The 15,297-nt window shown below is 46.3% G+C and overlaps 1 protein-coding gene across 1 annotated transcript in view; it reads left to right on the top strand.

Moving 5' to 3' along the window:
• Nucleotides 1-285: 285 nt before the first annotated feature.
• Nucleotides 286-15,297, top strand: part of MAP3K3 (mitogen-activated protein kinase kinase kinase 3) — a 35,181-nt gene continuing 20,169 nt past the window's right edge. The window contains exons 1-6 of the mRNA XM_066204886.1: nucleotides 286-511; nucleotides 7,003-7,124; nucleotides 7,657-7,746; nucleotides 10,535-10,575; nucleotides 13,551-13,650; nucleotides 14,243-14,356. Of these exons, the coding sequence (XP_066060983.1) occupies nucleotides 508-511; nucleotides 7,003-7,124; nucleotides 7,657-7,746; nucleotides 10,535-10,575; nucleotides 13,551-13,650; nucleotides 14,243-14,356 (471 nt within the window). The 5' untranslated portion in view covers nucleotides 286-507. The remainder of the gene's footprint in view (nucleotides 512-7,002; nucleotides 7,125-7,656; nucleotides 7,747-10,534; nucleotides 10,576-13,550; nucleotides 13,651-14,242; nucleotides 14,357-15,297) is intronic.

Raw genomic sequence — 15,297 nt, 5'->3', positions numbered from 1 at the left:
AGCAGCGGGGGGCGTGGTCCGGCCTGCCCGGCCCCCTGTCGGGCGAGGGGGCGTGGCTCTGCCGCGGCGCAATGGGCCCCCGTGATTGACAGCCGGCTCCGCGGGGAGGCGGGGTGGGCGGTGCAGCTACTCGCGCGCCCATTGGCCACCGGCGCCGTCGGGTGGGCGCCACGGCGGCGCTGATTGGCGGGCGGCGGCGGGTGCCGCTGTGATTGGCAGGAGGCGGCGGGTGCGCGGCGGCCGCCGAGCGGTTTGTTTTGCGGGCGGCGGCGGCGGGCCCGGCCCGCACGGACCGGCGGCACCGGCGGCACCGGCAGCGCCCGCGCCGCTCCCGCCCCCGCCCGCCGCTCCCGGAGCGCGGCCGCCGGGAGGAGGCGGCGGCGCGGGGCCTGGGAATGTGGCGGCGGCGGCTCTGAGCCCTCCCCCTCGGCCCGGCCGCCATGGAGCCGCGGCGGTGACAGCGCCGTCCCGCAGCGCCCGCCGCGAGCGGGGCCGCCGCCCGCAGACATGGGTGAGGAGCGGCGGAGAAGCCCCGGGAACCGGGGCCGCGTCTCGGGCCGGGGCCGCCGGGCGGGGACGGGGCGGCGGTGGGGAGCGGGGGCTCCGCCGGGCCCGGGTCCGGGTCCGGGTCCGGGCCGCCGCTGCCGCGGGGCGCTCGGGCTGCAGCCCCGGGGCCGCCGGGCGGACCTGCCGCGCTCCCGGCAGCGGCAGCGCCGCGGGGAAGTGGTGGATTTTCAAGGGTTTCGTTAAAATGGTAAAAAATCGGTTTACGGGAAACGTGCGGTGCCCCGGGCTTTTACTCAACTGGGCCGGGCAGAACCCGCCGGGATCTGCGGGTCGGGCTGAGCGCAGGGGGCTCTTGGAGCCCCAGCAGGAGTTGGCTCTTCTCGGGACGGGAATTGTTGTGCTCCGGCTTAGTTGGAGAATTTGTTGGTATTAAGTGCAGCTTGGGAGTCCATCAAAATAGAGTCTCCTTTATGGAGCTCCCCCCGAGTTCTCATTCGCCGTTCTTAGCCCAGACAGCAACATGTAAGAACAGGCAAAGGAGTTGGAAGAACTTTTTCAAGAGGAAAATGTTGTTCGGAGGAGTTGCCATGACTGAATTTGATTGATTAATTCAAATTAATTTGGATTTGGACTGCATGTCCGGTGTAAAGAACTGCTTATGGAGGGGGGCTTGTGTTTCCTACTTCCTTTTTCAGCTTAAAGAGAGGTGCTGGAATTAAACTTGTAGCGGCTCTTAAACCAGAATTTATGCGTATTTGCATATTGGCAAGGAAATTCGTGCTGTTCTAAGTCTGGAGTTTCATGGCTTCGTGGGCTACAACTTTAATGTTTCTTCCCTGCAACCAAGTTTAGTTTTCTAAGAGTCTCCTTCATTTAGTCTGTATGCATAATTAGCTTGTATACCTTAAATTCAAAAAGCATTTGCAAATGTTATTCTACAACTGCTTCAATACCTCATTACTCTGTTTTGGTTTTGTAAATACAACAAATTCATGCAAATCCATCACTAGACTTGTCTGCTACAAAGAGAGAAGTAGTGCAATCCACTCTGTTTAGAGGAGCAAGGTGGTTCATAAACTTTAAATGGTTTAGAAGTAGGAAGTTGAATTTCCCTCAAAGTGTTTTCCAGTGGCAGTTGGGCCTGTGTTTGTAAACATGTGAGTGTAGAATGAAAAAATACAGTTTCATGGACCACTGCTCCACCATAGCAGTGTGTGTATCATGGCACGGCTGCAGGCAGATCCCTTTGTAATGGGAGAAACATAAATGCATCCAGCAACTGTGATCAAATAATCTGATTAATAATGGATAATGGGCTGTATATCATGCTCTGATTTTCTTTAATCTGGTGTTTGATAACCCACCTGAGGGACACGTGGAGCGGTGGATGTCAGTTTGCAGGAACTCCGGTGGTTCCGCCGGGGCTCATCTGGAGCGGCTCCGAGCCCTGCACAGCCAGGACAATTCCTGAGGTTTATTTCTCTCCAGACACTCCCTGGCAGGCGTGAAAACCTTTTCCTCTGGCCCTGCTGTGGCTGTGCGGGGTGAGCGGTGCCGGGTTTGGGGTGTGCTGGAGCTCCCTGCTCCTCCAGCCTTCCCTCGATCCTCTCGGTTTTCCTGCCTGTGTCACTTCCTTCCCTTGGCTCACACGCACCCGGTGACACCCGGGGGAGGGAGCAGGGCTGAGCCTGCAGGTTAGGACCGGCTCCAATCCCAGATCCCGGTCTTTGCCTTTAACTTGTGAATGAGAAGAGGGACTGAACATGTCCCGCAAGGGTAAGCCTCATAGAGCTCTCCGATTTTTCCTCTCACTCTACAAACCAGGTGTTTGTGATGTCCTAAAGCCTGTGGGCAGCAGCATTTTGGTACCACTACAACAGCCCACAGCAAAGGACTCAATAGGAAAGTCTTTGCAAGACTTTTTTGAGACCTGTCACTTAGGTATAATTTGTCTAGAATTTCCTCGTTGCCCCTGGATCTGCCAGTCACTCGCCCAAACCAGCTTTGCCGTTGTGGTGGTAGATAACAAATACACAGATGTATTCGCTTCTTTCTCTTTTTAACCAATACAGCATCATGTGTCCCACTATGACACCATATAAAACATGATCCTGGGTTAGGGGGGTTCACAGGCTTCCTGTTTTTATCTCTGTGCAGATACTTTCGCTCTTCTAACTTTGTGATTTTTTTTTTTCTTTCCATTTCTGACATGTTCAGACCTGTGTAACAAACCACAGGTTGGTTGAAGTAAATGCTTTGTGGAGAGGAATAACTTTCTCTGTGAGCAGCAGTTCACTTTTATCGAAGTTATAAAAATCCTTGAGTGTAGTTTTTAAAACATGAAAAGCATTTCCTGGACAACATCTTTCCCGCACAAAGCAGAGCTGTGTTTCCCAGACCTACTGGAGACCAGGCAAAACAGGGTCTCTCAGTGCTCCAAAAATTGCTTCGTTTTCATTTGTAGCAGCTTCTGCATTGTGCGATTAGTGTAATGCTGCTCCACGTGCTTCTCCAGGTCAGTCTATGGGAATCCTCTGTTTGGATGGAAATAAAGAAGTGTTCATGCTTCTCAGCATTAAATCCATCACAGTGCTGTCCTCACCAGATACAGTTTTTCCCCGTACAAACTCAGATCAATATTTGACTTTATTTTATACTTTTAAGAGATAAATACTCTGTCCTGTCCTACCTCATCATCACAGGGATGAATTACAGGGTGTATGGTTTAGTAGCAGAGAGCCAATAGCTCTGTGCAAGGCTGCTAAAAAGTGTGTAAGATTCAAACTCACCCGAAGTTGTTCCATCCCCTTAGCTGGAGCATTAGCTGCTCCAGTTTCATGAAGATAAATCATATTTCAGTGTTAGAATGACTGCAGTGAGTGAGATACAGACTGTGCAGGGCAGTAACTGGAGTTTATGGAATGTCCTGAGTTGGACGGGACCCACAGGGATCGTGGAGTCCAACTCCTGGTCCTGCTCAGGCCACCCCAACAGTCCCACCTGTGCCTGCGAGTGTCGAGCTCTAGTGTTTGCCGGGTGCTGCCCTGCAGAGTTTTCACAGGGTGCCTCCGCTAATAAATAAATCCTCTTCATAGCTGAGGGTACAGCCTGTAGTAAGGCACTGGTGGGATAGGTCAGTTGGCTGGATGTGTCCTCTGTGCCACAGGTGAGTGCTGACTACACAAACCCGGGATCAAACACCTGTGCCCAGCCACTGATCTTTGTTTGCAGTGATGGAACTGTTTAGAGGAGAAGTCTTATTCCAGACATGTGCTTTGATGGACTTGATTTCATGTCATGGGCCCTCAGTTATAAACTGCTTTCATAGCTCCTTTGCTTCGTGCCCAAAGGAACTCTGCCAAGACAAGCTCCTCTTCATCCTCCTGGTATCTGGCCAAACCCAAACTGCACTGTAGTGGAAAACTTGTATCCCAGCTCTTCCCTGAGTGTTTTGGGTGGTAGGAACCTCGGGGATGTTCCAGGCCACGGGTTGGAGTATTTTGTTGTGCAGGGTTTCAGCCTTTGTCTGCCAGGTGACTCCAAGGCTGTTCTTAATACCATCAAAATGAAAGAATACCAGCAAATTGGAGACACTCCAGTAAAGGTAAAAGGTTAAATGTTCAACTGTGAAGTTGGAAACCTAAAAAAAAAGAAAAGAAAAAATTGTGCCATTACCTACCTGGAACTTTAGCTCCATTCACAGCTGTTTCTTCACATTTTCATCCCACAAGGGGTTACTTAGTGCTGAGATAGATCCCAGCAATTATTTCCTTTGGCTGATGTGCTTCTCGAAAAGCAGCCTCTTGCTTTGGTTGTGTTACTTACACCCCTTGCTTCTTTTACATGCACTTGGAATGTCAAGGAGTGCTCTCCCTTCTCCACTGCCACAATGTGGTTATTGTCTCATCTGGCTTGTCTTGGACAGCAGAGATTTGATGGGTTTTGATTTGGATTTTTTTATATTCTCTGCTCTGCATTCCTTTTTTAAGATTTTTTTTTTCTTTAATTAACGCCTTCTGCAGATGCGTTGGGAGATTTCTTTTCATTCCCTTTCATGATCTGGTCTAGGCTTGATGTTTCTGGATTTTGGTTTAACATTCTGAAGTCCACAGGAGATGTTGGGTGCTCTCAGGACCGAGTTAGGATTCACCTGCCAGTACCTGAAGAGAGGCTGCAAGAAAGATGGAGAGAGATTTAACAAGGGCCTGCATGGACAGGACGAGGGGGAATGGTTTCCCACTGCCAGAAGGCAGAAATTCCTCCCTGGGAGGGTGGGCAGGCCCTGGCACAGGTGCCCAGAGCAGCTGGGGCTGCCCCTGGCAGTGTCCCAGGCCAGGCTGGACAGGGCTGGAGCAGCCTGGGACAGTGGGACGTGTCCCTGCCATGGCAGGGGTGGCACTGGGTGGGCTCTGAGGTCCCTTCCAGCCCAACCCAGTCTGGGATCCAGTGAAAGCTAAAACAGTCCTGGGTAGAAACTATTGGTTTTAGCGAAGATAATCCTGGTGTGCCTCCTCTTCTGACTGGGTCTTCTTCAGATGTTTCCTCTTTACAGGGAGGTGCATTTTTCCTGTTTTAACTTCCAGCAGGATTCGCTCCCTGTGTGCTTTACAAGCCGTATGCGTCCCACATCTGTCATCTTTTAGCATTGCGAAAATCTAGTTTGTTATTCAGACACTGATTAATTACGAAGCCAGTCTTCTGCATAAAACATAAGCTAACTGATTTGGAGAGACTGGTGAACAAATGCACGACATGAAATTGCAGAAACAAATAGTCCCACTGAGTCCCTTTTACAGAGGAGTACAGATGTGAGTCAGTCCATCATTTGATGTTCAGCAGCTGTTCCCTGGACTACTCTTCCAAGTGCGAGTGCTTACCCATCAAACCAGTGCCATGAATCAGGGACGAGTGTGCAGCCATGGTGGAGTCTTGAAATTAGGTTTTGGTTATTTACAGATCAGCTTCAAAAATGCTCATTTCAGTGCAAACTCCTCAAAGTGACATAGCGAGGGAAGAGAGGAGGAGCCGTGCACATCAGGCACTGCACACCTGACACACCATCACGTTGAGTAGGGCTGTGGTTACTTCATCTGGTTCACATCACTTCCAAAAGTCCCAATTATCGAAAAGAAAAGCTTTACATTCAAAACGAGGGTTCAGGTCCTCCCAGACTCTTTTAGAAAGGGCAGATTCTCCTGGGCGTGTCCAGAGCTGATCAAATCACTGCTTCAAAATCCATGCCTAAGTAATGCCTTAATATCAGGAAGGATTTATCTGAGTGTATTATTTGCCAAGGAAACAACACTTGATCCCTAAAACCTTTTTGAGTCTTGATACGTGAGACAGGAGCCAGGCAATGCAGAGGGCAGGCGTGTGCCAGGAGCAGAGTGGCAGCATGAGGTGCTGCTTTGTTCGCTGGGGCACAGTGCCTGGGAGCCAAGTGCCCAGTGCAGTCCCACTTCGCTTAAAACTTCACTTGGCAGCTTCCGTCACCTTTTGCAATATCAAGGAATTGAGGGTCGTTCTCCTTGCTCAAGTAAAGGATTCATTTCCATAGCTTTTAGAGCCTCATCTGCCATCCGTGAGGGGCCAGCTACTGTGCATTGCTCTCCTTTTACATCTTTGTTTTTTCCTCTGAGCCCAAAGTTCTGCTCAATGTCACTTCTCAAAACTAACAGGCACTGGGAGAGAATACTTTAAATTGGTTACATCAGGAATCTTCAGAAAGTAATTCTTAGTCAGTGGAACATACAAGAAAAAGATCAGTGTGTGTTTTTATGTTGCTGCAGGGCAAGAAGCCTTGAATTGAACCTGCTGCATTGTACTTTGCCAGCAGACAGTGTTCTTAGTGCTGGACAACTTGAGCCTCTTCAGCAGATCTTGAAATCTCATAAAATGGTTTGAATTTTATTCCATCAGCTTGTTCTGAGGGAAGAGAGGAACATGTTGGGGCAATCAGTGCAAGTGGGTTTGTGTTCACAGATACTCCAAGATGAATCTTTGTCCAGATTTTCATTTCTTTTTCTACTGGCTGTGGTTTGCTCCACTAGCAAGCAAGAATTCAGAGTTAACAGGATATATAACGGGAAAGAATAGACCTTTACCAGGTTTTCCTTGGCAGAAGCACGTCAGTTTGCCCTTCCTAAATGACCCGTGATGGTCTCGCAAATCTGTCCAGGTTCCACTGTTTGTTGTGAAGCCTTTTGAACAGAGTTAGGGGCTGGGATGTTCATTCTCATCTGCACTCTGGCCAGACCCTTCTGTGTCATTGGACAGGTGACGTAATGTTTATCTGTCAGTTTATTCTGTCAAGATGTTCAGTTCAGTTTGGGCTTTTCGTTACTAAATTAAATCACAGTGTACTTGCAAAGATCCTAAAAAGGATTGTTGTTCTGTGAGCCAGCAGAAAACCAGTGCAGAAGTGTCAGAGGTGCAGAAGTGTCATGGTTGGTGCTCACCCAGACAACTGACACCTACAATTCTTGTGCATCACAGATGAACAAGAGGCCTTGAAGTCCATCATGAAGGACCTGGTGGCGCTGCAGATGGGCAGGCGCCACCGGCTGCCTGGGTATGACACCATGAAGAGTAAAGACACTGCTCACTCCAACAAACAGGTAATGGGCCAGTTAGTGAACGTCTGGGCTGGTGACCTGGGGCCAGGAGGGACAGAGCAGGCGGACAGAGGATCTGCTGCCTTGGCTCTGTCCTGTGCTCCCAACGGCCAGAGCATCAGGTGTCAATTAACTCCTTGACCCTGCTCAGCCTGTGGCAAATACAGTAGCTTTTCTATTTTTTGTATTTTTATATGAGATTAATTGTTGTATTAATACTAATTAATCATTATACTAGTTAATATATTAATTATTAATTGTTACCTTAATTGTAATATTAATCATATCAACTGTATATATTATATATTGTGTGTGCTATGTATTTATATAGTTTCATAAAATATTTAATATATATTACATTATATATGTATGTATATACATGTATTTGATAATTTGCAGCGTCTTAGTGTACTGCACTCTCCCCATATGTACTTTGTATGGGGTTTGGTCTGCCCAGCTAAAATATTTAGCAAGTGGCTTCCTGATTTTACAGTCATATTTCCATTTCTTAAAGTGATTTTCTTCTTTTTTAAAGAAGAAACACAATGCCAGCAGTTCCCCCCTCTTGGGCAGCCCTGCAATAATGAACCAGTGTGCCTCTGCAGTGGAAGAGAAGAAAATACCGGTGAGAAAGCTGGCTTCGTTTTCATATCAGCAATTAGAAATTCGGAGTCTTCAAGTTGTGTGCAGTGGCTTGATGGGATTGCTTTCAGCAGGTGGGAGGCAGGGAAAGCTTTTCTTCCCTGACTCTGTCCTGGCGTGGCAGCGTGTGCACACCTATTGTCGGGTCAGGGCAGGGGAAGGGCCTTGAGCTGAAGGAGGGCAGGGTTGGGTGGGATACTGGGCAGGGATTGTTCCCTGGCAGGGCGGGCAGGCCCTGGCACAGGTGCCCAGAGCAGCCGGGGCTGCCCCTGGATCCCTGGAGGTGTCCCAGGCCAGGCTGGACAGGGCTGGGAGCAGCCTGGGACAGTGGCAGGGATGGCACTGGATGGGATTTGAGGTCCCTTCCAACCCAAGTCTGTGACTCCCAAGATGATGAGTGGTGGAGTCAATGCTTTAAAGTCTTGTTAGGTTCATTCCACATTTCTGTGGACTTTTTCACAGAGAAAACAATGGGATTGATGTCCTGGTAAGAAGGAAGGACAGAATAACGCAACTGTGTCTGGAGATGCTGAATGTCATTTAAATGAAATGCTTCAAAGCTAAAGCAACAATTTCAGTCAAAAACTATTTGTCCGTTACTGTCATTCAAAATTAAATCACGTTACTGGCAGCAAGACTGACATGACCAGGAGAAGTTTCCTATGTCAGTAAAATAACTCTCTTCAGTTTTATTCCTGTTACAGGTTTAAGCTTTTTGGAGCAGGCTTTGAAGTTCATGTCTGTCTTCCTTATGCTTTGCCTGCTCATAATCTACTTGTTCAGCTGGATCTGGGATTTCCTTGCATGTGTTGGACAAATCCATAGATGGAGTAGTACAAAATCGCTTTGAAACAGAGATTCAGAGGTGCCTTAAATCAAAATCTGTAATTGTGATTTATGATACCACATCACAGAACTGGAACACTGAAGTGCTAAACTTGGATTTGCCTTTTTAATCATCTCTGAGGACAGTTTATGTGAATTGCTTTGAGAAGTGATGGGTTCACTGCTTTCAAGGGAAACTGAAGGCACTGGATGCTTAGCTCCTCTAGGTTTTCTCTGGAACAGGAACACCAAGACCACTCTGAACACCTTTTCTTAGATCTTTGATAAGTAGACACAACTGGGCGGTGTCAGGTCCTTTTGGAAAAACCAGGCGACAAATGCCAAATTCCATCCCCTTTTTCCTTTACTCCAAATTACAGGTTTCAAAGGAAGCATTGGAGTTGAGAAAGTGGTTGGAGTTTGCTTGGGTACCAGCAAGTTAAAGAGAGATTTCCAAGGAGCCTGGGGGCCTTTAGTGTTGTCTAATGTCAGCTGGTGAGAGCTGTGTCACTTGACTGCTCCAGGGCCTAAATCACATCTTGAGGTCAGAAATTTAATCTGAAAAATGGTGTGAATTCCATTTCATCCAAACTGCCCTGTTTGGTTCCTTTAGATCAGGCTCCTTAAAACAGTATAAAGTTAAAACCAAACCAGAGCCTTACTTTCCTGAAAATCCTCATATAAAGCACAAGGAATGAAGCAATCATTCCTTCCTGCAGTTAGTCTAAGAACAACTTTTTGATCAGGAGTTGGCTGGTAGACATAGGATGTTATTCCTGTGCTGTTTGCTGCATTGTTCCTTTACTGCTCAGTTCAAATGGATTCTCTAGAATTTGTTCCATTTTGGAGTAATTCTAGACTGAGCTCTTTCTCTTCCCGCCTCTGAAAAAACTCCCTTTAAGGTTCTGTGTGAATGAGCCACCTGCAGCTGGTCGTTGCGGGGATGGGGAAGGTCATTTGCCCTGGTCCATGCTGTCCCTCCAGCACTGCTGCAGGAATTCCGTGTGCTCCCAGGGACTCCATGGGTCCTTTTGAACTGCATTCTTCACCACTGGGCCTGCCAGAAACTTCCTCCAGCTAAAGAGCATTTCCTGGCCACATTTTTTTGAAGTTCCTAGATGCATGATTGCCTATTGTCTGAGGCTTTCACAGATGGCTTAATCTATTCCAATCACATAAATTGTGCAGCAGAAATGATGGAGTCTTATCAGAGCAGATTTTTCCCTTCTATTTTTATCTTTCTCACCTAAATCGGGATTTGAACTTCAATGTCCAGAGTTGAAAGTTCAGCTTGTTGACTCTTCCATGCCACGCAGCATCTTCTGAGTTTACAGTGACTGCACAGGTTGCACAGTCAGTGCTTTTCACTGTCCAGATGGTGGTGATGACCCCTTTGCTGAAACCTTAGAGCTTTAAAAGGTGACACAGAATCAGCCAGTTTGTAACTCTGAGTTTCAGGGGCTGCATTTTTGCGAAAACAGAGAATTACTCCATATCTTAAGAATGAAGAATAATAAATAGGAATAAAAATTTAAAAATAAGAGTAGGAATCAAAAATGTAGCACATTCCCTCTCTTTTTTTTGCCACGCATGCTTTGAGCAAGCTTACAGTAACTTAACTACAGATTGATAAGCAGTTAGGACTGAATTTTAGATTTTTCCCATGCAGTGTTAAAGGTAGACTAATGCTTTTAAAGTTTATTTCAATGTCTTCTGTTTGAGTGTCAGTTTACAAAAATTGCAGCTTGCTTTTTTACCCCTTTCCTTCTCTTTCTCCTTCAGCAGTTTCTCCATTCCTCACGTGCTGTGTTCATGTATCAGCCACTTGTCTGCTTCAGCTCCCAGGGAGAAAGTTAAAATTCTAAAATCATAGTACAGTGCATTTGTGTGCTGCTGTGTGTGCCAGGGTTTGATTGTGAGCTCACCTTTTGTTCTTTCTCCTGCAGAATGATGTCAGGATAAAGTTTGAACATAATGGGGAGAGACGGTAAGTTGGCCTTCACTGCTTTGATTCTTTGCTTAGGAGAGTAATTTAGTCATCACTAATTTAGCTTAAATATTTTGTTGGCTTTGCTTTCCTTTTTCCTGAATGGAAATCACACAGTGGAGGCAATAGCAAACAGGTCACACACAACTTGGTTATTTTTAGAGATCGGTGTGTCATAAAATACTGATTTATTTTCATAATATTTATTTGTAAGTGAACTGCAGCATTTTTAAAGGCTGTCCAGCCTGAAATAAGGTCAGCCTGAAACTCTTATTTCAGATATGTTCCCATTTTGTTTCATTTAACTGAAACCAAATGAAGCTGATCAAATCAGCGTCATTCTTTTCTAGTTTCTCACTTCCTGATGCCCTGTCATTATCACTGCCCTGCTGTGATTGAGCAATAGATACAACAAGGGAAGATTTTATTTTTCATTGGTGTAAAAGCTTCTTTGTTATTTCCTCTGGTATTTGGTTTTGAGAGACATTATTTTACAAGAAAAAAAACCAAATAACTGAAATAGCAGCTTCAGTTTTTACAGCATTGTTTGCAGTGAATAAAATTGCTGAAATATTTCAGAGTAGGTCCCGAAAAGCCTCTTATTTGCCATCAAATTGAGAGGAACTCTGGAAACATTTAGTGGCTGGAGGCTGTGTGAACACTCAGGAAGGCTCTGGGCTTGTCTGGGGTCTCTGGGTCTGCTCTCACTGGGGGACAGTGTGATCGTGGTGCTGGGTCATAGTGTCCGTATTTTGGAAGATGTTCACTGGGTTGTAAGCATGAATGTGTGTGCCATCGTCACAGCCATCCTGTGGGAATCCTTTGGTTTCTCCCAGGCCAGGCACGTGAAGTAGTTCACGATTTCGTGATAAAATGCAAATTTAGTGCCAGTGCTGCAGGAGGATAAGTTGTCTGTAGTGATCCTCACAGCCTGTTCCAGCAGAGGATATTGCCCGAGTTGCTGAAGCTCCTCCTGTGTCAGATTTTGGGATTTCTGTTAGGAAAGCAGAAGTGTTCTTTGTTGGCAGAGCAGGTTGTGGAGAATTTCTACTCGTCCTCAAAACTTGAACTGTTTCTTTCACTGAAACCCTGTGTGATGAATTCTGTCAGTGACTTTTTGTGCTGTGGGAGAAATTTTACAGGTAATCATCGCTGAGATTTGCTTCCTCCTTGTCAGTCAGCTCTGCTCAGCACTCTCCTGTGTTAGGGGCTGTGTGGGGACGGCAGAGCCACAGTGGGACATGTCACAATTTCTTGTCACCCTGTGTCAGGACAGGGGAGCTCAAAATCCTGTCACCACAGGCTTATCATCTGTCTGCTGGGTGCATTTCAGGGGGCAGAAGGGTTTTCTCCTGTTTTTTTTTTTTTTTTCTAAAATGAAAAGGTTGATTGTGTGTCAGTCTAATTATGCAGTTGTGCTCGCCTGAATTCCCTGCTCCCAGCACAGTGTGCAGTTCCAGACAGGGAGCTTGCCCCAGAATGTCAGTGTGTGTGCTTGGTTTCACGGCAGCTGCCAGATCTAACCACAAATATTTAAGGTGGTCAGGCAGGAATGGGCTCCTTAAACCCTGCAGTCCAGGATTTTGTGTTAGAGGAGTGCACAGAGTTTTTAAACTAATAAAATTTGTGGCACCTGAGAACAGCTCTGCTTTTGAAAGCGTTGAGTGTAGAATGGGAGCCTTTATGAGGGGCTGAGAGCCACATTGCGTTTCTGTGGTGCCAGAGTACTGGGGTTTCGTCTATGGCTTTCTTAGGAATATGTAGAAAATGTTATTGTGGGCTGCTTTTTAACAGGGACAATTACATCCAAACAGCTGAATGTTGTAGGTCTGGTAGCAAAATAACCCTTCATGGGAAGGGGCTGAGGAAGCCAACTAACACCAGGGCCAGTTTTTTGGTTATTTAAAACAAAAGCTGCACCTCATGAGAGGATACCCAGGGCTGATGAAGCTGTGTGGATGGATGGTTGGGAAACAGCCTTTTCTCCAAAGCACAGCTTCATCACAGAGTCACAGAATCCCTGGATGGTTTGGGTTGGAAGGGACCTCAAAGACACAGTGCCACCCCTGCCATGGGCAGGGACATGTCCCACTGTCCCAGGCTGCTCCAGCCCTGTCCAGCCTGGCCTGGGACACTGCGGGGATCCAGGGGCAGCCCCAGCTTCCATCTGTGGCCCCTGCAGAGCGCCCCTCTCCCTCCCTTTCCCCACAAACTCATGAGATAATTCAGGGTCTCACGGAGTTGCCTCTATGAGCAGGAACAGATCTGGAGTTTCCATGGTCCACTCAGTAACTTGGAAATCCAAACAGTCCCTTGATCATTTGTAGTGTGCTGATGTAGCGAATGAAAAAAGGAGGAAGATAGATACAAAAAACCTGAAAGCTCTTTGGTTGGAGCTGATTTTTTTTTTCCTAAAGCTAACTAGCAAAAATTGGAAAGAACACTAATCTTCCAGCTGAGGACAGAAAGTATAACCAGATACTATAATAGTTCATGTGTGAAGAGGATCTTGGATTGTTTAGCCTGGAGAAGAGGAGGCTCAGGGGAGACCTTGTTGTATCCTGTTATTTCTGCCTCGTGACAAGTTTGTTAATTGGTGCTCACAATCCAGCTCTTTGTGGCCGTAACTCATCTGTGCCAGAGCAGGTGGTATTTTTTAAGCCAAGGTGCACAGGACATTTTTATCCTGTTATGTGAAAGACATTTATTCAAAAAGGATACTTTTCTGCCCAGGGGCAGAGGGATTCTATTTGAAATCTCCAGCTGAATATTGCATTTTGACAAATTGTATGGAAATGGGCCAGAGATCAATAATTCTTTATTGAAATAATACATACAAATTTAAATTTGAAAGGTTCACTACTTGCTTGGGGATGAAAGGAGACCATTCAAGCCGTGTAATGGTTCAGCCATGTGATTTGATTGCGTTATGAAGTGTGTCTCTGCACTGAGTCAGTGCTTCTCTTTCCTCCCAGGATTATCCCGTTTGTCCGTCCCGTGCGCTACGAGGACGTGCAGCAGAAAGTGAAAACAGCCTTTGGGCAGCCCCTGGACCTCCACTACATGAACAGCGAGGTGCCCAGCTCTCTGTGCTCTCTGCATGACGCCTCCTTTCCCCATCACGAATTCTGTACCCAGAGATTTAATTTTCGGGTCTTCCTTTAGTAGGAAGCATTGTCGAATCCCTGATCCAAAGGCAGATGTGCTGATCCTGGTAAAGCATCTCAGTGATGTGTGTGTTGTACAAACAGCATCTTGTTCCCTTGTTCCGCTGTTGCTTAGGACACTCTCATTCTACCTGAAGCCCAATTTTCACTTGATCATTACTTCTGGGTTTATAAGTATTCTTTTCTCATCGGAGAGTCAGGGGCTGACAAGTCTCTGTTCTTTGCAAACAGCAAATCCTGGTAGCAATTAATACTTTTGTGGGTGATGTTTTAGAGGAATTCGCATTAGGGTCTGCCATTTCTCTGACATGGGAGGAAAACCTCATTAAAAAGGACAGTAAGACAGTATTGGAATGAAAATTTGTGGAATAACTGAGCAATCAGAATCCTGTTTTATAGTCTGTATTTTTTTAGTGTTTGTTTAAATACCTATTGTAGAAGTAGACTTATTTTTTTCTGTCTTTTCTAATGATTTTTTTCCCCTGCTCTTTATTTTGCAGCTCTCTATTCCTTTGAAAAACCAAGATGACCTGGATAAAGCTGTAGATCTCTTAGACAGGAGCTCGAATGTGAAAAGCCTGAGGATACTGTTGCTGTCCCAGGACAGAAACCATGTAGGTAACAACTTCTGGGGCTGCAGCAAAATCAAGGGGCTTACCCTTAAGACTCCAAAGCACAATGACAGCATTAACTGAGTGTGACAGGGATTATAAAATCACTCTTCCCAGGCACAAATGCATGTGTTTATCCTCTTTGCATTGCCTCGGCTATAGGTGTCTCTTTGTGTTGGGTTTTTTTTCCCTGCCTTCAGCAGCTGTTTGGGGGCTAAAACATTGCAGCTTTTTAAGCTGTCATGTGAAGGCCATTTTATATCAAATACCCAGTGGCTGTAGGCAGAAAACTCTTGATGAGTTCGGTTTGCAGAGAAGTTTTATTAGCTTTGATAAATGGCACAGTGTTGAAAACGTGTGGGATTATTTTGCCTTTAGAGTACAGGTTGTCCTTGAAGAAAAGCCTTTAGGACTTTTTTTTCCCTGGGTGAGAAGCCTGGGGACAGCTCCCAGTGATTTTTCAGCTCTGTAGCCCTAATGCATTGAGTCCAGCCTGACTCTGAGAAAAGGAGTTGCCTTTGCTAACAGTGGTGTATTCAGACCTGAGATGAGTTGGGTTCTCTTGGTTCCCTCTACCACAGGTGGCTGTGGCAGTGGGTGTCAATGTAGTTTGCTTTTCTCAGTACACAAGATCATAATGTGAAAAATAGCTTAAGTCAAGCTCCCAGAGATGCCCATTTTGGGCATTGAATGAACTGCAAGCTGAAGTAGGCAAAGAGTCAGAATTTTCCTTTATTCCTGATCTGTGACTGGAAAACACGGTTCACTCTACCAATATCTCTATTTTTTTTTCTTCAGAATTAAGGTCGTGCAGCTTTTCAAAGCAAAGACCTCAGTAGCTTAGATATTTGATTTGCAAATTACCACATTCTCCTGAAGAGTGTGACACAGAAAGCTGCTCTCTTGGTAGTAGCTTGTCAATCTGGAATGTTCATCCCTATTCA

This window comes from Chamaea fasciata, unplaced genomic scaffold (assembly GCF_029207755.1).
Source record: "Chamaea fasciata isolate MVZ Bird 193981 ecotype frontalis unplaced genomic scaffold, bChaFas1.0.hap1 SCAF_27, whole genome shotgun sequence".
Lineage (NCBI taxonomy): Eukaryota > Metazoa > Chordata > Aves > Passeriformes > Sylviidae > Chamaea > Chamaea fasciata.
Note: the sequence above shows the minus strand (reverse complement) of the source record. Positions and strands in the feature narration are given on the sequence as shown.